Here is a 24,014-nt window from a genome sequence, read left to right on the forward strand (position 1 = left end):
CACTATTTTCCCTCTCTCTTTTGAAAGTTGTGAAACTGTTACTGCATTTCTATTTTGCCATTTGAGCAAATGGTGACAATATTTAATGTACTCCTCCAGTCACCACTATAAAAGTTAACTCAACTACGATGACTTCCACTCTGAGAAACCCAGAAATGTGAAAAGGGTCTATGAAGCTCAACATAAAAACTACACTATCACTGAAGTGAAGGCTAACGAGTATTCAGTTGATAAAGGACAACATAATGTTGCAACTAAATGATAATAATATGGAGTAAGAGATTTGTGACCAGTAGTGGAACTAAAGGGACCAAATGAGTGCTTGTCATGCCGAAAAGCCAGCCAATCATGAAACAGTGTCAAGCAGCCACTCTGGAGAAGCTGCGCAGAAAGCACCAGTCAGCTGCTCGAGCCACTTACAGCACTTTGGAATTGGCATGATCTCACGTCAGACAATTTCTACCCAGAATGCACTGGTAAAGTAAGCCACTGACCAGTCTGTGCGTTGCTGCATGAAGTTGAACAAGCCTTTTGGGAGCACAGAAATATGATAGGGAGAACAAAGAAATATAACAAGTCAGATACAAGCAAGAATTGATGTCAGCTTTATTGAAGAACTTTCTTTTGCCCTTGAACCACAACAGGACCAAGTGTAGCCTTGCCTTCCCACTGAACACCTAGAGAGAGGAGAGCCAGGTTAGAGCAGTTAAGACGTCAAACGCAACATTAAGAGCAAAAGTTACTAACCTCCATAGGGAGAAGCAGCAATTCCACCATCAGGACCACATGTTGAGTCACAGCAACCACAAACTTGGTCATTTCCATCAGCAGCAAACCACCTGAACCAAGACAAAGACACCACCTTCAACATGAGCAAAGTCAGCTTTAAAATAAGATAAAGTGCAACATACCCTTTGGCGAATGAACAGGATTTGTGCTGAGCGTCACTGGGTGCAGAAGCAATAGTTGCCTTCACAACACATGTTATGTAGATCTGCAAGGGATGACAGACACGTCAGAAAACCAAAGATGGGAAGAGAAGTCGAATTAACTCATGATATGCGTAGTACATACAGAAGGACTGGAGCTCTCCTGGAACACGAACGCCTCCAGCTGGATCTGGACCTTGTCAACCTGGGACCGAGGCATGAAGCGGGAGCTGGAAGCTGTAGCCTTGGCATCCACAAAGCACCTGAAGACAAAGAGCAACTCAACTATAGAGAAAGTGAGCAACTAGACCCTAGCCATGAATGGTTAAAAAGCAACCAAAACGGTCCTATAGCATCAAGGGCCATGACCTTACCCATGATTCTCAATGAAGGAATATCTCGGAAGGGAGTTCACATCAGGCCCTTGAGTGGCCACACAGCTGTCCACAAACACACGCAGAGGCACATGATTGTACTGCTTCACAGATGCCTCAATGTTAATAACGCCACCCAGGAAATAGAGGGATGAAGGTCTCTGACTGGACCAATCATCTGCAGAGAAAGAGGGAACATTTTAGAAAAATAAAAAATAAATCCTTATTCTTGTTTATCAAAAACCTGTACCAACCCATCATAAGCTTCAGGGAAAACACCAAGACTTCTTCACCAACCTCCGTTGAGGCATAAGGGACCCATGTTGGCCTCAAGGCATCACTGCTTACATTCTGAAGCCTGTGGTTCATTAAAGGACCCATTAAATGGGCTCCCCGTTGCACGAGGGGAAGTGAAAGTCACAGACCACTTACCTTTGATAGTGGCATTGAACACCAACAACTGCACCCTTGACCCGGGTAATCGGAGTACCTGCAAGAGCCTCAGGGGTGTAGGTAAGAGAGAAGGTGTAGACAAGCTCATCCTCATTCATCTGGAAGAGATTGAAGTAGTTAAAACAACTGTTCCTCACTAAGATGATTGGGTGAACCACCCCTTTAAGAAAGGTTTATACCAGCTGCCCTGGCATTGCAAATACAACAGCCATGTGAACTGACACTCCTTGAGGACTTTGGATATCCTCAACTAGAATAAACAGATTCAGGAGTACTTACCATCTGCACGCTGTTGCAGTCCTGTAACTCATACTCAAAGATGAGCACCTTAGACTGAGAGTCCTGACCAACAACAGGACAGCTGCCTAAAGACAGGCCAGTTGGCTGGATCAAGTGACCATTGCTAAACAAGTCCTGCTGGACCTCTACAAGAACCTGGTTCTCTCCGCATTGAACCGCTACGCTGCTGGGAGTCACGGGTTACCTCAACTGGAAGTTCACCGCCAACTCGCTCTGCACCTCGGGAACAATGGGATACTTCCAATCCAAAGGCTTCACTGAACCCTGCAACAGCTGCTTCTCCTGAAGGCCAAAAGGCTCCTGTGCAAGGCCTCTGGAGGAAGAACCCAAAGGACTCTGAAACTGAGAAGACACTTGCAAAGTGTTCCGGAGCCCTGGAGGTGAAAGGGCAGGACTTCTGGAAGCTGGATCTGATTTTGGCCCCATGCTTCTTGGACTTTGACTGTATCTCAAACTTCCCCATGCATTAGGCAGATCAAATGCAACAATCACAACCACCACTAAGACACCTTTCAGAAACTCCATTATAGCAAACTTTGACACAAATGCCACTACACACACCAGTGCTTGGCTTGGCCATTTTGTACAGCATTGAGTGAAGGTGGCTCCTCCCCTTTTAGTTTAATTGATTACCTTTGATTCTCCTCTGGACCTGTAGAGTTTATCCATCTCTGGCACCCACAGCTCTGCGTTTTGTATGTCTGCGTTTACACTGGCACAAAAAAATCAGATTTTTTTTACTCACATCTAACCCAGATCAAAATTTGTTGCATGCATATAAACGCAAATATATATATATATATATATATATATATATATATTTTGCATCCATTTTGAGCCACTCCCAGATGTGTTTTTAAATCAGATACATATCCAATATCTGGACATCTGACCAACGTCTAAATATGAATATCTTATTCCCATTGGCAGTCCAAGCCACCACAAGGCCAGAGTAACACATTTGGCCACAAAGATAGCTTTTTATGTCGCATTATGAAGCAGATGTGCCTGTATAAGCTCACATTAAAATTACTGCTATTATCCGGTCTATCCGTTGTCAGATTGAGCTGCAAACATCCATGACAGATTTTAACTTATCCAAACAGGAAAATAATCATGGCCACCCGACATGAATTTTCCGGCAAGGAGCCAAAAACCAAAACATGAAGTCCGACACGTTCTGCTTCCTATAGGGATGCTTGTGCTGTTTGAATAGTTTATCAAAGATGGAGTGAAATAAATGCAATATTTGTCAAATACACAGATGTTTCAAAGACATCATAGTTATTAGGGGTGGGGCAAAAAAAAATCGATATGCCGACGAGACGTTAGCGATACTCTAGCATCAAGTATCAATATATTTTTTGTATAGGCTACATAGGCCTACCCACAGCTGCGTTCAGTCGCTTCCGTGTTTATCTAAGCGCAGGGCTCCAGACTGGATATATACTTATATACTGGATATATACTCCAGACTGCCGAATATACACTTCGTCCCCTTGGAATTATAAGGTTCTATCTGCGTTCTGAGTAGTTTTGAGAAATTGAGCTTCAAAGTTTTTGCATTACATATAGGAAAATGTATACGGGGAACAAGTTTCTTTCAAACATGATAATAAGAGGGACCCTAAATGTATTCTAAATATACAATATCAAAATCCTCTCAAAATTGTAAATGGGGATTTTTGGAATGGGTCAAATGCAGATAGAACCTTCTAATTCTAAAAACACATTTTTCGCTAAGAATTATAAGGTTCTATCTGCCAAAACATGATTTAATTAACATTAAATATAAAATTAATGTTGTAACAATGTCTCAACATGTTAGAAAGTACAGTTTTATCCTTTCTATGACATTTATTTCATATTTTTAGCACTTCCATGTATTTAGGACTTTTCAAATTAAGCAAGGTAGGTCAAAATATTTTGTCCAGCGCATAGTCCAGATATTATTGCAGAAATTGTCAATCTTTCTTTTGTTTAAACAACTGTAATACATCTGAGCAGGATTTTATTCCACCTACAGTGGGCCAGGTAAAATGGCTTTCTCTCTAGACATCATTACAGCTGAAATAACATGCTAACATTTATTGTTGTAATTAAACCCTATCATTTAAACTGTTGACTATTTGACCTTTAAGTCTTAATATTGTAAAAACTGAGACATTTTAAGACTTTAAAAAATGAAAATAAAATTGTCGATCTTGAGGTTTCTCAAAAAATTTGCGTTGCATGCCATAATCTTCACAGATATTGGCTGCGTCCGAAACCTGGAAAATGCTGCCTTCGGAGGACACATTTCAAGGCAGGAAGGTATTAAGCCACGTCCGAATCTAATGTTAGCTTCACTTCCTGTCTCCTGAAAGACTTTCATCTGATCGAGTTTTGAAGGCAGCATACATGTATCCGTTGCTGCCTTTGATATCCCACAATCCTGTGCTTTGTATTCTGGGACAGTTGTGCTGGGAAAAAAGATGGCGTCTGAAAGTCGCGTTTTCTGGTCAGTTTGTGTGTAAATGTACGATTTTACCAATATTTTCCACTTCTGATGTCCTTTCTAGTGAGAAATTACTAATGTAGTAATTAAATATTTGTTTAGTTCTCACCCTGGATATAAAGTTGATCCTGATTGGTCCTCTTCTGTGCATTCGAAGTGCTGATTGGCTCACGCAGATAGAACCTTATAGAGCCAAGTCAGAGTTTGACTTTGTAGATAGAACCTTTTTCTTTTTCCGATAACAAGTCCCAAAATGTACACAACTTTAAAAAAAAAAAACATTACATAATGTAAATAAGTTGTCACAGAATACAGTCCCTGACAAAAGTCTTGTCGCTTATCTATTTTCTAGAATTACCTGATATTAACCTGACTTTTAATTAATTAATTGGTGTTAGAAATAGCTCATATGAAAAGCTAAAACCCTCCCAAATGATGTTTAATGCACTGAAATGAATAATTTTCATAGAAAAAAATATTTATCATTTAATCAAGACAGAAAGGTCAAATTTTGGCAAGACAAAAGTTTTGTCGCCTATACAGAAATGGAACAAATTTACTGCAAATACAAAAATATGTCAGCAAATTAAGTTGTGGTGCTGTGAGATCCAAATTTAATATCTTGTATGACTTCCATGAGCTTGAAGGACTGCATCCATGCGGTTTGGCAAGGATTCATACAATTTATTGATGAAGTCATCAGGAAAGCAGTCTTGCATGCCTCCCAGAGTTCATCAATACCACTTTCATCCTACCCCACATATGCTCAATGATGTTCATGTCTGGTGACTGGGCTGGCCAATCCTGGAGCATCTTGATCTTCTTCGCCTTGAGGAACTTTGATGTGGAGATGGAAGTATGCGATGGAGCACCGTCCTGCTGCAGAATATGGCTCTTTTATGGTTGGGAATATAAGAGGTAGCTAAGATTTCTTGGTATTTTAGACTATTGATGTTTTCTTCGAGTCAGGGCAGCTGAAGTTAAGATCAAGGGACAGACCTACCTATGGCCAGTCGTGCGCCTTGTGCGGCTGCCAGCCTGGGAGGATGAAGATGACACCAACTAAGTAGACTTTCCTTTGGGATTCAAATTTATCGCTAAATTTGGGAGCGCTATGTCAGGAAGTCTTTTATTCCTGACATTTTATTTCGAAACTGTAATGATGTCATATCTTTTCCGAGCGCATCACATCATCATTGCCGACTCCGCATTCTGTGGGATGGTGGCTCGCGTGTGCGTAACCTAATCGAAAACCACACATACACACACACACCCCACCTATATACCTATTTGTACACCAATGATTGTACCCAAACTACAAAGTTTGCTGAAATAACTTCTCCGTGCCCTTCTCTCTGGTTCAGCGTGGTTCAGCGAGGTCTGCAGCGGGAGAGAGAGCCGTGGGACGAGCGGTAATTGAGTGGGTTGGACGCAGATTGATAACACCTGTATCTTGTTTCAGTAAAGGGCGCAGAGAGAGTATAAAACACCAGGAGAAACGGAAGCAGGAGAGAGAGAGACGGACTGCTGACGCACCCCCCTGAGAGACTGAGTTAACCGGAAGCCGGAAAGGCCGCAACCCGGAAGTGAAACTGTTCCTGAGTGTTTATGAGAAGTGTAGTGGACACCAGAATTCCAGGGCCCAGTTTATGGCCGGGCCCCTCTTTGCCCATAACAGTGGACAAAGGTTTGCTCCATTTTGATTGGATCTTGTTGGACTAGCACAAACAAGATGTCCAACCCATTAGATAAAGATGCTTGGACAACATCCAGACACCTCTTTGAGGGCAAGAAGAAGACCTCTAGTACCAAGCCCAGGAAGGACAGGACTTCTCATTGGTCCACATGCAGTTTCTGCCCTTCACCCATCTAGAGACGGATCCCTAATGACCTGATTTGTGACGGCCATAAACATTCCTCGGGACTTCAGCAGTAGTGGGTGAAACAAAGAAAGGCCAAAACTGATCCATCCAAATCCATTCACAACTATGTTTGGAAACCTTAAGACTGATGTAAACTACACATATCCATCTCATACTTATTCAGAGAAATAAGTATTCTCAGTGACAGCTATTTGTAATGCAACATCTTCCACAAACTCAGCTGTTAATGAACAAATGAATGAACACATGACAGTTCAATCTTTTTCCATCATGTTTGGTGTATATTTGTTTAGTATATTGCCAAGGGTATTCTGATGGTGGTTTGGAAAGTGAGAAATGCATTGATGAACTTTAAAGAACTTTAAAGACTTCTAACTGTGTACAGTATGCAAATGAGTTCCACAGGGGAAAGAAGGGTGGGCCACACTGTGTGCCCTCTCTGATGCCAGCAGCCAATAGCAACACTGGAATGGAGAAGCGCCAAATTGCAATCTCCTCCTATTCGGAAAAGGATAAAGGTACCCTTTCAATAGACACTCCTGGTTCTGAGTCTGTCTGCCGAGGATTAGACTATGACAGAGCAACCAGGTTCTGAGTCTTCTCCATGTGAGAGACAAACAGTTCACCAGGTTCTGAGTCTGTCCGCCGAGGATTAGACTGTGACAGAGCAACCAAGTTCTGAGCCTCTGGTTTAACCAGAGAAACAACACAAGATCCGAGGATCTGAATCTACAGCTTGTGAGGCAGCAACAGATACGACAACGTTCTGAGCCTCCAGCCTATGAGGAAAGAGACATTAACCAACACTACGTTCAGAGTTTTAGTCCAGCCAGACGACTACAGCACGTCCCGAGTCTCCATGCTAATGAGACCAGAGCAGATTGACCAACTTCTGAGTGTCTGGTCCAAAGAGGCAGAAGACACACAGAGACATTTGCAACAAGGTTAAGCTCAGGAGAGCAAACCTTCACTTCAAGGTTCCTTCGTCTGCGTGTTCCAGGTTAAGGACCTTCTGCACCTACTTCAGGGCCTCATCTGCGTGTTCCAGATTTTAGGACCCTTTGGTGCCTCAGGAGATCAGCATCCCACAGATCTTCGTGTTCAAGGCTGTTGAAACGGATTCCAGCTCCTTTCTTCACTGCATTGTCTCCCAGCAAAACCAGTGGAAGAAGTCATCACCATTGGACTGCTTACTCAACCACATGGAACGTAAATATCACTTAACCAAACCTCTTTCTAGAGACCTTGGCATTGTTGATTATTATCAGTATATGATTTTTTAATTTACATTAGAGGTAATATAACTGATGCTAGTTAATAACAAATAATCTTTCGTTTATTTGTTTGATACATAATAAGGTTCTTCACCTTAGTTTCAGAGAAACAACAGTTTATCTTTCCATAAGATAACGTAACTCTTCTATAGCCACACTTAACTTACTCACATGTATTTTATGCATTTTACGCACTTTATTCCTTTATCATTCATTGTATTCATTTAGTAGTTGTGTTAATTGTTCTGTTTATCTTTTGTTAATAAAATCTATTTTATTACAATTGTGTCTTCCTTGTGCTGATAAGGCAGAAAAGGCTCTACAAGTTAGAAATCTCACCAATCTTTCAGATAAATCAGCTGACCAACTCTTCCCCCTTTACATTCATTATAAATGACTGGGCAGCCTCCTGTGTGGAGTGTTCTCATACAGCCAAGGTAAAAGGCCTTGACTAGTGTCCCAAACTAAGAGGGGGGAAGGTGGTCATCTGATGTACTCATAACCACACCTTAAGTGACGTGTGATCCAAATTCACAACGTCAGCGGTGACGTGAGTACCAATCACTCTCTTACTTAGTGTCCTTGGGTGGACAAAAGTAAAAATCACTACATAATTGGCGTCCCTGGGTGGGCTAACTTAGAATGAAATGAGCCTTCTGTTTTGTCAACACAAGTTAATACACTGAAAGATAAAAAAGGAAGTAACTTTAGCAGGAAACTAAGTCTTTCACCAAGTCAGAAACCAATTGCATCGCAACGAGTGGTTCCCTCCAAGCCTGATTGATAGTTTCCCTGCTCAACTCCATGCTACGGTTTATGACTAGGATTAGTTGCAAAGTGTACAGAATTGTATTGTGGCACAGAGCTTGCAATGTTTTTTTAGCACACGTTGTAATTATTGATTATAACTAATTGCTAATATAAGAATAGCATATGGTGTTCACCTAAGTCTACCATACTGTTTTAGAATTATTATGAACGTGTCAGATAAGAGTACATATAAGAGATATCAGATAAGAGAGTCTGTACAACAAACCCAAGCCACAGACAAAATATCCCTTGCCCAAGAACAGAATAAAGATTTGCTCCAGGAACTCAAAAATGAGCTGGCTGATCTGCGTAGGGATAATTTGAGATTAAGAGCTAAAATATGTAGATTGTCATCTGAGACAAAAAGCTTACAGTCTATTACTGTGATTCAGGAAGCAGAACTTAAAAGAGTCAAAACTGACATGGCCACTCTGCAGACAGAGTTGGCCCATACCCAAAATGACCTGCTAGAACAGACAGAGAAGTTAAATTCTCTGAGCTCTAGTGAGACAAGGACTAAAGCGGAGTTAAATTCAGCATTGCTCAAAATTTCTGAGCTGAAGAAGCTCCAACAAATTGAGCATACAGACAGGATAAGTCAACTGGATAGAGTCAAGTGCCTCCCCCAGCAGAAACCTGAACTACAAAGTGTGCACCCCCGCTCCTTTGGTTCAGCTGGTAGGGACCCCCTGTTGTATAGCTTTGAACAGAGAAAGCATCATCAGGACAGTGATGCCATAGTCTCAAGCAGCCTAACTGTGAGTGACTCTCCTAAAACTTTCCGCTCCTTACCTAAGCTTCCTAACATGCTACCATCTAGCAACAGACTGCATATTCTTAGAGAATTAGAACGTGACATAGAGGTTTTTAACCCTGAGACAACTAAACACAACATAGAGTTGTATTTAAAGGATGTAAATGCAGCCTTGACATACGTTCCTGAGGCCAGCACGACTGACAAAGTCTTTCTTCTGAGAAAGACCACATCACAGATTGTCCATGGCTTCATGGATAGACAAAGCCCAGATATTGCTAACAATTATGACAAATTGTGTAAAGCTCTTCTGGTAGAGTATACTCTATATCAGAACCCATCTGCCTCTCGTCTCTCAGCTTTCCGAATTAAGCAAGGCCGCCATGAGTCTCCCAGAGAGTACTATGAGCGCTTAAGGAAAATGTATTTTGCTGGCAAAGATGACCCCAAGGCAGAGGAGGATGTTATGTTTAAGAGTCTGTTTGTAAGTAATCTTTACCCTACTGTTAGGAAACCACTCATACTCCTGGTAGATGTTGAAAATATGTCTGCAAGAGAACTGAGGCAGCTTGCCATGCGAGCCTGGGACAGTGGGAAGGTAGGCACAGACAGACAAGACAGGCAGCCATGTTCATCTTTGCTTGAATGTAGACATGACTGTAAGACTCCCATTCATATGGTAGAGTCAGAACTTCCCCAAAACAGATTAGTCCATTGCAGCAATTTCCAGCAGAACTCCCAGAGCCCTAAGCTCTCAGGTTACAGGGGTCATAACAATCAAAGGTATGCCCCCAGAAAGGAGAGCAAGCATTGGCAGTGGGAGGATAGATTGCAAGGACAGAAGAAGAGTAGAGATAACTCTGAGAATGGCCAAAAACAGAGAGGTCAGAATTGGAAATCTAGAGGGACTGAACGTAAGGATGCTGAGAACTTAGCAGAGATCCAGCACATACTTCTTAAAGCCCTCAAAGACCTCAAGTCAGAGGAGTACCAGTCCACTGACAGAGACTTGGTCTTCTAAGCATGATCAGGTCAGGGCCCTCCCCCTCCACCTAACATCTCAGACTGTGGACAAGAGTCAGGGGAGAGAACAGTAGCCCATAACTGAACAGGGTCTTTCAGATTCAGCAGATATCAAGTCCCTGTTACCTTTTAAACTTTAACTTCAGCCTAAGAAGGGTTCATAAATTTCCATTTTAGTTTTGCTTCAGTTTAGACTTTTCAGTCAATCTATAAATCGCAAGGTTATGATTTTGCATGCCCATGACAATCCCTTTGGATGTCATGAAAGGGGGGTCAAAGCCTCCTTTGATATTTACGATTAACTACTTCACTGGCCACTGTAGCGACTCAGGCGAATCAAACACACAATCGCCAGTTACATTTAAGAAATATGTTTTGAAAGTTGTGCTCACTAGCATACCTTCCCCCAACACAACAGAGGGAGATTCTTCAGTCACCCTGGAAACCATCTGATAAGATCTTTTTATGGCCGGAAAGAATGTGGCCACATGAAGTCTTATACACAAAGAGCTTAAGACACAGAGCTTTTGCCTCAAATTATAGACAAACCATCTATAAATGAACATGCACCCCAGGACATTATATGTAAACACATAACTGTCTTGTAAAATGTTTATTCTGTATGGTATTTTGCATCTTTTTATCTTTGTCTTAACAAATTACTAGTTCAGATAACCTCATATATGTCATGTCTCCTATCAAATTAATGCTCACTTCACGACCTACACTTCCATGTATATCACTTATTCAGAAAATGCAGTGTGTGTTTGTTGCATTAATTATAGTATGAAGAACTCAGAGACCCACTGAGTCCAACTTTTAAACAAAGAGCTATAAATTCTGCTGAGGAATTTCCCGCCGGGAAATCCCAACACTCTCATTGGTTAAGTCTAACCCTGGAGGGTGGGACTATTTCCAGACCTTAAAAAGACCAGTGAAGACAGGCTCTTCCCTCTTTCTCTTCTCTCTCTTCTCTCTCTGGCTGAACCAACACGTCATCGTGGCTGGCCCTTGAGCCAGGCCACCAATGCAGGCCCTCCAAGCAGGCCCCCTCTTACCCTGTTCTCTTACTCCGCTCTCTTCACTTCTCCTCTTGCTCTTACTGTGGGAGCCAACACCCACGGTGGGGGGGCTGGCACTTAAGCCATGCCACCAATGCAGGCCCTCCAAGCAGGCCTCAGCCCTTCCAAAAATCTTCTCTTCTACAATCCGATCTTCAAGAACACGAAGCATCGCTAAAGCAAACAGCCGCTTCCCTCCCAACCTCGGAAAGGACCGCCGAACACGCAGGAACATACGCACACAAGCGAGAAGCCAAAACGAAACCAAAAAGAATGCAAGTATTCTTATTCTTACTGCTGTAAAGAGGGTGTGTTATTCTCCCGTTGGGATAAATTAACTCCGTGAAGGTCGTATGTGGTGAACTGAAGGAAAGTTGTTTCTTACCCTCCCCCACTCTCTTTGTCTCTCTCTCTCTCCCTCTCTTTGTCTCTCTCTCTCTCTTTTATCTCTCTCTAACTTCAGTCTATTCATTATTCTCTTTTATGTTTTCTTTCGTTAATATCTATACTTCTACTCTCGTGATGCATATTTAGTATGTACTTTCTGTGTGAATTGTAGTGTTATTTTTTTAGTCTGTGTTTATTAAACCTTCAAAAGACATTTAATGAGTTGAATCTGTTATTCTGCCACATACACGAAGTCAATGAAACTTGCGATCTAAACGTTACCTAACTGCTTATGCTACTATGTTAGTAAAGTAAACTGTATGACCATTTGAAATATTGAACTTATCCTGATCAGTAAAGTTAATGTTTCTCATGCGCTCGAAAAGCAGTAATCCATTATTGAGAATTGATTTGAAAAGTCTATAACTAATTTGCAGGACAAACTTAGTAGGATAATCTCAAGCAATTTCATAAAGGGTTACTTGTATTTAATTAAACAATTTTCCCTATCGGAAAATTTTAATACGTAATGAACAACTGGCAAATTATATTCATAAATTCATGAATATTGAATATTAAATCCCTTTTGAGTTAATTATTCCCCGAGACATTAAACTCATAAGCTCGTTGTTGTTATATGTTTTTGGTGGAGAAAAATGCGGGCAAGTTTCAAACGTTTGTGTGTGTGTGAGTGATATTCATATTCTATTCATTGTGTATTTTTGGAGTATTAATAACCTGCACGCGCGTTTTTGTTTCGTTTTGTTTTGGTGTTGTTTTATGAATTATGAACGGTCCGCGCCAAGCGAACCCAGGCATAAACAGATGCTGAGAAATGTTGAAGTAGCCGGATTATATTAATAAAAATATGAACGGTACGAAAATCCGCGTGATCTCCGAAAAACTCTGCAGGCCGTAGGCGCAATAGAGTTTATCCGCGTGATTTCCAAACGAATGTATTGTAGAAAATCCATACATTTGACTCGAGCAATATATTATGTGTTCCATCAAAATAATGAGATTTTGATGATGTCTGTAGACACGTACGTTGCGTTATCCCGCTTGATCTGAACTACAAAAAGTTTCTATCTGTGCGGAAGATTGGGACAGGACGAGACTCTCCTGTACAATATAAGGGGCCTCAGAATAATTATTATATCGTTAAGATAAACGATAACTCCTGGTTTAAGTCTGGCTTAGCTAACCAAAGACTTGAGACCTAAAACATTTGAATCAGAGATGCTGAAAACCGTCAGCCATATTGATAAATGTCTATTGGAGTCCATGTAAAATGCGTGAATAGGCAGACGGAAAATTCCTGCATTCACCCGTCTTGTTACGCGTGCATCTAGAGCACCAGTCATTTGTAAATGATTTGCAAGAGCCAGTAAAGCGCAGAAATTGCAACGCCGCTTGCAAACCGCCAGAGGGCGACTCAAGAATTGCAACGCCGCTTGCAAAACGCGAAGGCGACTCAGAAATTGCAACGCCGCTTGCAAACCGCCAGAGGGCGACTCTAGAACCAGACAAAGCCATCTGGTGAGCATTTCCGCCTAACTAACTCTAGTCTAGGGCGGGCGCAATAGCGCCATCGTGTGGATAAATTCGGATAGTTTCACTCTCCGTTATTTGATTCTGCCTGAACAAAATAAGTTTGAGCCTATAAATTGTTTATTGCTTACTGTTGTACACAGTTTCATTTATACAATTTTTCTAGCAACAACCAAATCTCCTTTCTCGCTGATTAAACACCCTTATTCGAATTTGAAGTTTAAAAAGAAACATAACTTCCTCTAACCCAAAGTGAAATTAGGTTTAAGTCACAGACAGTCCAATTGGAAGGAAGGACGCCACCGTGTGGCTATACCCTGTTAAGTCAGCGCAACACTAAATCCCTACGCCCTTCCTGATTAATTCTTTTATTTGGATAACTCCCATTTAGAGATTAATCGTTATAGGGTAGGATTTTTGATTGGCTTTCTTTTATTTGATTTTCCTTACAGGCTTAGTTAAATTTAATTTAAACTTGCTTTGAATTTAATTTGAATTAAGTTGAGCTTCTAATTTTTATTTTTATCTCATTTTTTTAAATTTAATTTATAATTTTATTTTAATTTTTAATTTTCAATTTTTAATCTTAATTTTTAATTTTAATTAATTTTTAATTAAAAATTATTATTATTAATTTTTTTTTTTATTATTATTATTATTAAATTTTTTTTTTCTCTCTGCAAAAGTTTTCTTTTCCCCTCCCATCGGGAACAAAGCTCAGTCTGGTAATTACAAACAGTATCAAAAGTGCTTTTTGTTTTATCACTACTTGACAGAAACTTTTGCCTTTTTCTAAATTGCTCTTGATATTTAATCTTCCACTTAAGCGACCTCAATTCACCCCGGATGAGCTAAATGGGATAACCCATAGTACAAGCCGAATTTTAGTATATCTTGAGCATTAAGCCTATTAATTTTCCCTAACACTCCCGGCGCGCACGCTGACATTCCTTTCATTACAGACCAATTCATCTTGTGTTTGTTTCCACTGTGCTCTTTCCTATCCTCACTGTTGGACTATCACGATTGTGTTTCTTTCAGTTCACCAAGAGACCCCAAGGAGAATTAGATAGTCCCGGGACGACCGAGCAGCAGTTCACCAAGTGACAACCAGGGCTACCGCCCACCTAATTGTCTGAATTGTCTAATTATCTAACTGTCTAGATCAGTTAGCCAAAATTCCCAGCTATTCATACGATAGCTCGTTAGCTTAGAACAAGCTTGCATTGGCTCTCTCTCTGTGTGTGTGTGTGTGCTGTGTTTCTTTCGTCCGCAGTAATGTTCCGTGCACCCAGTTCCGCCGTCCCGTGGGACCGCCTAACGACATGGCTGGAAGCGCTAACGGCCACCAGTCAAGGAAGTCTGGTGCAGCTGAGCCAGGGACAACTGGACACCGAGCTAGACCAGCTGATGACACACGACCCCACGCAGAGCTACTCCAACAAGGAAGTGGCCAAGATCCTCGGAAGCCTCGCCCACGTCCTCATCGCACAGGCACGTCTAAGCGAAGGGAGCTACGACAACCTGGAACAGGAGGCAGCAACGCTAAAGCTTCAAGCCAAGGAGGCCCGGAGAGACCAAGCCCTCACCCAGCTTCGTCTAGATCAGCTTCTAGACACAGAGAAAGACAACGAAACAGACAAAGAACAAAGAAAAGAAATAGAAAGACTTCAAAAGACCCTGGAGGAGCTCCGTCGTGACACCGACCGACGAGTACAGTCAGAGAAAGACGCCAGGAAACACCTCGACGAAAAGCTTCGGCGTGGCGAATCCCTCCTGGAAAGAGCCCATGATGAACTTAAAGACAGAGACATTAAAGCTAAAGTCTATGCAAAACATTTGCAGTCGGCACAAGCCGAGATCGACGAGCTCGTCCAGCAAAGACACGAGCTCAAAAATGAACTTGACATGGTGCAAAGAGAACTGAGACAATCATATATAGTGCAACGTTACCGGAAGGGGGAAACACACAACACACAGTTTCCCCTGACCAGTTACTCCGCACATTTTAGCCACGAAGCAAGAGCTACGAGGGGGGGCGACAGCCCCCTGTGTAAAAGACCACCTGCCAGTCTCCACGAATCCCCGTCAGCAGCAAAGGAAAGGACGCCCTTCCAGGAAGTCAAGGTCAACAGCCACGAAGCTTTAAAGAACCTTGACAAGCTGGCCAGAAATATTCCTACCTTCAGCCCAGACCCGGCAGGAGGACACGACGTCCACGCATACTTAAAAGACATAGACTTTTACTTGCAAACTGTCGCTCACGCGAACAACTGGGACAGACTGTACCTGCTCAGGGCCACGTCTAATCGTGACGTACGCAGCTTTCTGGATCGACAACCAGAGGCCATCAAAGCGGACTACTGGCATCTACGACAAGCTCTAATTCGTGAGTACTCCGACCCCGAGTCAGACCAGGGGTTCATCACTGCCATGGACCTCAAGCAAGCTCGACGTGAGACCTCACAGAACTATTATAAAAGACTGCGACGTGCCTACTTTGGGGCACGTAACGACCCAGGCATGGAGGAGGACATCAACTTCAAAACTCTTTTCCTCCGAAACCTGCACCCTACCATCAGTTACCACCTGGGGGTGCTAGCGTGCCCGCGCAGCATGGGCACGCAACAGTTAAGAGACTTGGCTCACAAAGCTTACGTCAAACAGAAAACCATTTCTGAAAAGACTGTAAAACAGCCCACCATCTGCCCTGTCTCTGTGCAACACCCAGAGCTAACCCTAGAGGGCGCCAAACAGAACCACAGTTACCGACCCGTCAACAGAGAGTCCAAACCACTCCAAGCCAGCAGAGGGCAGCGTGGTCATAATGGCGACCGTCCACGGTACCAGAGCGATCGCTCTGAAGGATCCTGGGACCCGCCTCGCCCAAAAAGCCAGCGAAGAGGCCACTCTCGACGGGACAATGGTAGGCCCAGACCTGAACCCACGTCTGGCAAAGAAAGTGTAGCTGCTTCTGAAGTTACAGAGCTCATAAAGATCCTGAAAGAGCTCCTCCGACAGAAACCTCACAAGGAAGACAAGAAGGACGGACCAGGTACAGCACGACTAGACATGATACCTGAAATCAACCTTCCCGGCCTTCCTGCAACTGAATCATCCACCCTGAACACTGTTCCCCAGTCACGGACTAGTGTACTAACTGTTGCACCCCCACACGTCAGCAGCACACACTCACTACAGCTGACAGCAACAGCCTCTAATCAAGACAGCATCATGGGACAGCCCAGCGTACCAGAAAGCGCTGTTTTGATTGTTTGCACGCATAATGAGACACTTGACACATATCCAGACGGCTTATCAAGCAACACACAGGTCCCCACCCCAAGACTCCTGGGAAACCTAATCGAGAAGGGGATGGCTCGAAAACTCTATCTGACTATCACTATGGAAAGGGAATTTAAGCTCGAAGCCCTAGTTGACACTGGCTCCGACCTCACGCTTATATCCGCCCAACTATTTGAAAGACTCAGATTTGAAGCACAGAGGAAAAATCGCACCCTTAACCTTCACACTTGTAAGCTAAATGTGCAGTCGTATAGCCAAAACGACATCCAGCTCAAGCACGTAGCTTCCATCCACCTGACAATTGGACCTATGAGGCTGATACACCCAGTCTATATCTCCCCTATGAACACTTATCCGTTTCTCATCGGAAAAGACCTGCTGGACCGCTTCGAACCCGTACTGGACTTCAAACAGCTGAAAGTCTGGGCTCAGGTGCGTGACCCTCTGCCCCTTCAGACACACACATCGTCTGAGCAAGACTGTCAAGTCACAGAGGTCACGGGAACTCCCACAGAGCCAGACTGCCAGGTCACAAAGGCCACGGGACCCCCTGCAGCACACTGTGACAACACAGCCTCAGCCCCAAAGCCAAGTTTAAGTTCGCTACTTTGCACATTTCAGCTATCCAAAGACTCTGATGCCTTCTGCCCCCAGGTCATGAATGACCTACAGCTGAATGACATTATCACAACGAACAGTATCCCTGCACTGTGGGCAGACAACTCAACCAAAAGTCTACCACTGTGCAATGCAATCAGTAGAAACACAACACACGGCGACATGTGGGCACCCCCGAACCCCACATCCTGCCCCATTGTTGCAGTGCTAACCCACAGCAAGCGATCGACACCGGCTACAATGCCGGCCTTGCAGCTGCTATCGCTAACTCCGCAAATTTCCAACAACGATATTGCGGATATGCAAACCTCTGACACTGCAATAAAGACAATTCTTGACCACCTCTCAGACCCCTCCAACCACCCTATCACTGACTCTGAGCTCATTGATGACTCTAGCCACAAGCATCTACATAACTCCAGACACATGATGCGTATTATGGACAACATTCTCTGGTTTGCACCCGATGGCAACACAGCGCCACAGCTTGTAATGCCACGGTCGCAAAGGGGGGTGATGCTAATGTACGCCCACAACACACCATGTGCTGGACACCACGGCACCAGAGCCACGTATGACACACTGAAACAGGTGGCATATGGGCCTGGGATGCATCAAGATGCAGCAGAGTATGTTAGAGAAGGGCTAGTTCGCTGCCGGTTCCAACCAGCAAACCCGAACCACAGAGCCCCACTGCAACACAGAGGGACCACGTTCCCATGGTCAAACCTACAAATCGACCGGGTAGAACCCCTGCCCAGGTCCACAAAAGGCAAAAAGTACTTTCTCACAGTGGTGTGCCAGTTTACCAAGTGGGTGGAGTGTCAACCAGCACCCAACGACACCGCCCAGACCACGGCATACCACCTGATGAATCACATCTTTTTCCAGTCAAGATTGCCACTGAGAATCAACTCAGACAGAGGCATCCACTTCACTACTGAGGCCATGCAACAGATCTGGAAATGCCTAAGAAACGCGGCCGTGATCATGCTCCTGTGCCTCCAGACAATCAGAGGCCAGCCACCACCAGACATCATCACACCGGGTCCAGCCTCGGGCATCGTACTGAGAGAGCAACCTGGACTGCTGATCACCAACTGCAAATGAATCCTCAAAAGAAAGACGTACTCTCCTGAACTTCACATCAGCAGTGCAAGCTCCTCCAGCCCTGCACACAAATGCAAAGGGGGGGAGGAGCCCAAGCCCTCTGCCTAACCTTACACCAGCTTCAAGAACCTTCTCCTCCAACACCAGTTAGTCATCTTGTAGGCAATACTGCCAAGCCCCACACTATGTCATGCATGTGATTTGAGAAAGAAGGCCTTAAACGAACACAAGGCCGCCTCTGAAGGGATTCTCAAAACCCCAATGACTTTGAACTTTGAAACAGAGAAACCAAAGTGGATCACCAGAAGGCACCCAGCCTGGCCACAATGCGAGGCACCCTCTGAAAAGTTCCTAGTCAGCATAGGACATAAAAGTGTCAAGATGCAGTCCATCTTCCTAGGCAGGAGACCTAAAGGACTGACTGGCCATTGCGAGGAACATGGTTCCACCCAGGGCTGCAGAAAGCCCACAACACACCTGCACCACACAAACGGACTTCTGGATGACAGGAGACGCATCGTCAGGGCACCTGCTGCCTCGACACCTGCTGCACAAGCACAGAGACCTGAACTGGGCTACTGTCTGCCTTATCTGCCGTGGAACGACCATCACTTCAGGAGACACAAACAACTGGAGCCTAACATGGCTATGGTGTGTCTGATCTTCCTGAATCTTTGATATCGCTCGTTGTTGTCCATAGGAGGGACAACAACTAGCGAAAGGGGGGATTATGTAGCGACTCAGGCGAATCAAACACACAATCGCCAGTTACATTTAACAAATATGTTTTGAAAGTTGTGCTCACTAGCATACCTTCCTCCAACACAACAGAGGGAGATTCTTCAGTCACCCTGGAAACCATCTGATAAGATCTTTTTATGGCCGGAAAGAATGTGGCCACATGAAGTCTTATACACAAAGAGCTTAAGACACAGAGCTTTTGCCTCAAATTATAGACAAACCATCTATAAATGAACATGCACCCCAGGACATTATATGTAAACACATAACTGTCTTGTAAAATGTTTATTCTGTATGGTATTTTGCATCTTTTTATCTTTGTCTTAACAAATTACTAGTTCAGATAACCTCATATATGTCATGTCTCCTATCAAATTAATGCTCACTTCACGACCTACACTTCCATGTATATCACTTATTCAGAAAATGCAGTGTGTGTTTGTTGCATTAATTATAGTATGAAGAACTCAGAGACCCACTGAGTCCAACTTTTAAACAAAGAGCTATAAATTCTGCTGAGGAATTTCCCGCCGGGAAATCCCAACACTCTCATTGGTTAAGTCTAACCCTGGAGGGTGGGACTATTTCCAGACCTTAAAAAGACCAGTGAAGACAGGCTCTTCCCTCTTTCTCTTCTCTCTCTTCTCTGTCTGGCTGAACCAACACGTCCTCGTGGCTGGCCCTTGAGCCAGGCCACCAATGCAGGCCCTCCAAGCAGGCCCCCTCTTACCCTGTTCTCTTACTCCGCTCTCTTCACTTCTCCTCTTGCTCTTACTGTGGGAGCCAACACCCACGGTGGGGGGGCTGGCACTTAAGCCATGCCACCAATGCAGGCCCTCCAAGCAGGCCTCAGCCCTTCCAAAAATCTTCTCTTCTACAATCCGATCTTCAAGAACACGAAGCATCGCTAAAGCAAACAGCCGCTTCCCTCCCAACCTCGGAAAGGACCGCCGAACACGCAGGAACATACGCACACAAGCGAGAAGCCAAAACGAAACCAAAAAGAATGCAAGTATTCTTATTCTTACTGCTGTAAAGAGGGTGTGTTATTCTCCCGTTGGGATAAATTAACTCCGTGAAGGTCGTATGTGGTGAACTGAAGGAAAGTTGTTTCTTACCCTCCCCCACTCTCTTTGTCTCTCTCTCTCTCCCTCTCTTTGTCTCTCTCTCTCTCTTTTATCTCTCTCTAACTTCAGTCTATTCATTATTCTCTTTTATGTTTTCTTTCGTTAATATCTATACTTCTACTCTCGTGATGCATATTTAGTATGTACTTTCTGTGTGAATTGTAGTGTTATTTTTTTAGTCTGTGTTTATTAAACCTTCAAAAGACATTTAATGAGTTGAATCTGTTATTCTGCCACATACACGAAGTCAATGAAACTTGCGATCTAAACGTTACCTAACTGCTTATGCTACTATGTTAGTAAAGTAAACTGTATGACCATTTGAAATATTGAACTTATCCTGATCAGTAAAGTTAATGTTTCTCATGCGCTCGAAAAGCAGTAATCCATTATTGAGAATTGATTTGAAAAGTCTATAACTAATTTGCAGGACAAACTTAGTAGGATAATCTCAAGCAATTTCATAAAGGGTTACTTGTATTTAATTAAACAATTTTCCCTATCGGAAAATTTTAATACGTAATGAACAACTGGCAAATTATATTCATAAATTCATGAATATTGAATATTAAATCCCTTTTGAGTTAATTATTCCCCGAGACATTAAACTCATAAGCTCGTTGTTGTTACACCACTCTTACAGTAAAATATTGCAGATCGCAGCTAGGGTTAGATAATTTGTTCTCTATTCCAGCCATTCAAACTTTCTTATAGGAGACCTCCAAAAATAAGAGATAGTGGATTAGACCTGTGGTACAGCCTTCCAGAGGAAGCTGCAAACCTCAGGCAGAGCAATCAAATTCCCAACCCCCAGTACTGGTCAACATACAGCCTCTTGAGCTTCTAGCATAGCCAGGATAATGGATGTCATACAACCTGACTACTCCCATTAATTAGTCTGTATAAAAATGCAATTATTACTTGTGAGCTTTGCTCCTGATAAGGCGATGAAAGATAAAATCTTGTCATTGGTGGTACCAGGTGAACTAGTTGAGGATTCTGTTAATCAGGCAATGCAAGTAAACCAAGCAGGTGCACTTAGCTTACAGCTTGGATAGTGCTATACCAAATTATGTCAATCTAGACATTTAAATAATTGGTTTCCTGCTAAATCTGATCAAACATTTCAAGCGTTTACTCTCACAACGAATACTCTTTTGATATTCTAAACTGTTTAAGCTAAATTTAGGAAATGTAATTTTCATCCACACATAGGTACCTTCTCTAGAAAGCTTCTAACCTGTTTAGAAATTATTCTACCAAACCATTTATTTGGCTCATTTAACTCTGTAAAGAACATATTGAGCCAAATTTTATTTCCAATGCCATTGGTTAAAAGGGAGAGGTGAGGTGTGTGTGTTTTGTTCTGCTGTTCCCTTTCAGTGCATCGCCCAGATCAACGACTTCAGGTCCTCGATCAAGCCGATCAGGGGGGTATGTAGTGGACACCAGAATTCCAGGGCCCAGTTTATGGCCGGGCCCCTCTTTGCCCATAACAGTGGACAAAGGTTTGCTCCATTTTGATTGGATCTTGTTGGACTAGCACAAACAAGATGTCCAACCCATCAGATAAAGATGCTTGGACAACATCCAGACACCTCTTTGAGGGCAAGAAGAAGACCTCTAGTACCAAGCCCAGGAAGGACAGGACTTCTCATTGGTCCACATGCAGTTTCTGCCCTTCACCCATCTAGAGACGGATCCCTAATGACCTGATTTGTGACGGCCATAAACATTCCTCGGGACTTCAGCAGTAGTGGGTGAAACAAAGAAAGGCCAAAACTGATCCATCCAAATCCATTCACAACTATGTTTGGAAACCTTAAGACTGATGTAAACTACACATATCCATCTCATACTTATTCAGAGAAATAAGTATTCTCAGTGACAGCTATTTGTAATGCAACATCTTCCACAAACTCAGCTGTTAATGAACAAATGAATGAACACATGACAGTTCAATCTTTTTCCATCATGTTTGGTGTATATTTGTTTAGTATATTGCCAAGGGTATTCTGATGGTGGTTTGGAAAGTCAGAAATGCATTGATGAACTTTAAAGAACTTTAAAGACTTCTAACTGTGTACAGTATGCAAATGAGTTCCACAGGGGAAAGAAGGGTGGGCCACACTGTGTGCCCTCTCTGATGCCAGCAGCCAATAGCAACACTGGAATGGAGAAGCGCCAAATTGCAATCTCCTCCTATTCGGAAAAGGATAAAGGTACCCTTTCAATAGACACTCCTGGTTCTGAGTCTGTCTGCCGAGGATTAGACTATGACAGAGCAACCAGGTTCTGAGTCTTCTCCATGTGAGAGACAAACAGTTCACCAGGTTCTGAGTCTGTCCGCCGAGGATTAGACTGTGACAGAGCAACCAAGTTCTGAGCCTCTGGTTTAACCAGAGAAACAACACAAGATCCGAGGATCTGAATCTACAGCTTGTGAGGCAGCAACAGATACGACAACGTTCTGAGCCTCCAGCCTATGAGGAAAGAGACATTAACCAACACTACGTTCAGAGTTTTAGTCCAGCCAGACGACTACAGCACGTCCCGAGTCTCCATGCTAATGAGACCAGAGCAGATTGACCAACTTCTGAGTGTCTGGTCCAAAGAGGCAGAAGACACACAGAGACATTTGCAACAAGGTTAAGCTCAGGAGAGCAAACCTTCACTTCAAGGTTCCTTCGTCTGCGTGTTCCAGGTTAAGGACCTTCTGCACCTACTTCAGGGCCTCATCTGCGTGTTCCAGATTTTAGGACCCTTTGGTGCCTCAGGAGATCAGCATCCCACAGATCTTCGTGTTCAAGGCTGTTGAAACGGATTCCAGCTCCTTTCTTCACTGCATTGTCTCCCAGCAAAACCAGTGGAAGAAGTCATCACCATTGGACTGCTTACTCAACCACATGGAACGTAAATATCACTTAACCAAACCTCTTTCTAGAGACCTTGGCATTGTTGATTATTATCAGTATATGATTTTTTAATTTACATTAGAGGTAATATAACTGATGCTAGTTAATAACAAATAATCTTTCGTTTATTTGTTTGATACATAATAAGGTTCTTCACCTTAGTTTCAGAGAAACAACAGTTTATCTTTCCATAAGATAACGTAACTCTTCTATAGCCACACTTAACTTACTCACATGTATTTTATGCATTTTACGCACTTTATTCCTTTATCATTCATTGTATTCATTTAGTAGTTGTGTTAATTGTTCTGTTTATCTTTTGTTAATAAAATCTATTTTATTACAATTGTGTCTTCCTTGTGCTGATAAGGCAGAAAAGGCTCTACAAGTTAGAAATCTCACCAATCTTTCAGATAAATCAGCTGACCAACTCTTCCCCCTTTACATTCATTATAAATGACTGGGCAGCCTCCTGTGTGGAGTGTTCTCATACAGCCAAGGTAAAAGGCCTTGACTAGTGTCCCAAACTAAGAGGGGGGAAGGTGGTCATCTGATGTACTCATAACCACACCTTAAGTGACGTGTGATCCAAATTCACAACGTCAGCGGTGACGTGAGTACCAATCACTCTCTTACTTAGTGTCCTTGGGTGGACAAAAGTAAAAATCACTACAGAAGTCACAGGCTGAAGTGTGCACGCTGTGTTTGGAGTTGAATAATAAAAGTCGTCAGCAGTCTTGCCGACCCCCGTGTCCTCTTCCTTCTTTTTTTTACCGAATCACTACACTGGTGGCGAAACCCGGGAGGGAAGAAAGACCCGCGCCGCCGCCATGCAGAGTTCGTCCTCCACGCCGCTTGCGGACATCATCGCATCCCTCACGGCCCTACATCGCGAGCAACA

General features: G+C 43.2%; 1 protein-coding gene across 1 annotated transcript; it reads right to left on the reverse strand.

Annotated features, from left to right (window-relative positions):
* Window positions 1-606: 606 nt before the first annotated feature.
* Window positions 607-2,482, reverse strand: LOC137046062 (zona pellucida sperm-binding protein 3-like). The gene is made up of 9 exons (XM_067423116.1): window positions 2,241-2,482; window positions 2,036-2,117; window positions 1,736-1,854; window positions 1,558-1,661; window positions 1,304-1,481; window positions 1,075-1,192; window positions 912-994; window positions 748-839; window positions 607-677 (listed from the first exon to the last, which is right to left on the reverse strand). Exons 1-9 carry the CDS (start codon window positions 2,480-2,482, stop codon window positions 607-609), a joined length of 1,089 nt encoding a protein of 362 aa, XP_067279217.1.
* Between the last annotated feature and the right edge of the window lie 21,532 nt (window positions 2,483-24,014).

The sequence above is a fragment of the Pseudorasbora parva genome, chromosome 18, assembly GCF_024679245.1.
Source record: "Pseudorasbora parva isolate DD20220531a chromosome 18, ASM2467924v1, whole genome shotgun sequence".
NCBI classification, from domain to species: domain Eukaryota; kingdom Metazoa; phylum Chordata; class Actinopteri; order Cypriniformes; family Gobionidae; genus Pseudorasbora; species Pseudorasbora parva.

Excerpts from the sequence above, each read along its gene's own strand:
- LOC137046062 (XM_067423116.1), bottom strand. The coding sequence starts at position 2,482 with ATGGGGCCAAAATCAGATCCAGCTTCCAGAAGTCCTGCCCTTTCACCT. Across the intron at positions 1,662-1,735 it reads GTTCAATGCCACTATCAAAG|GCTTCAGAATGTAAGCAGTG; the intron begins GTAAGTGGTCTG and ends AATGAACCACAG. Across the intron at positions 1,482-1,557 it reads TTCCCTGAAGCTTATGATGG|ATGATTGGTCCAGTCAGAGA; the intron begins GTTGGTACAGGT and ends CTTTCTCTGCAG.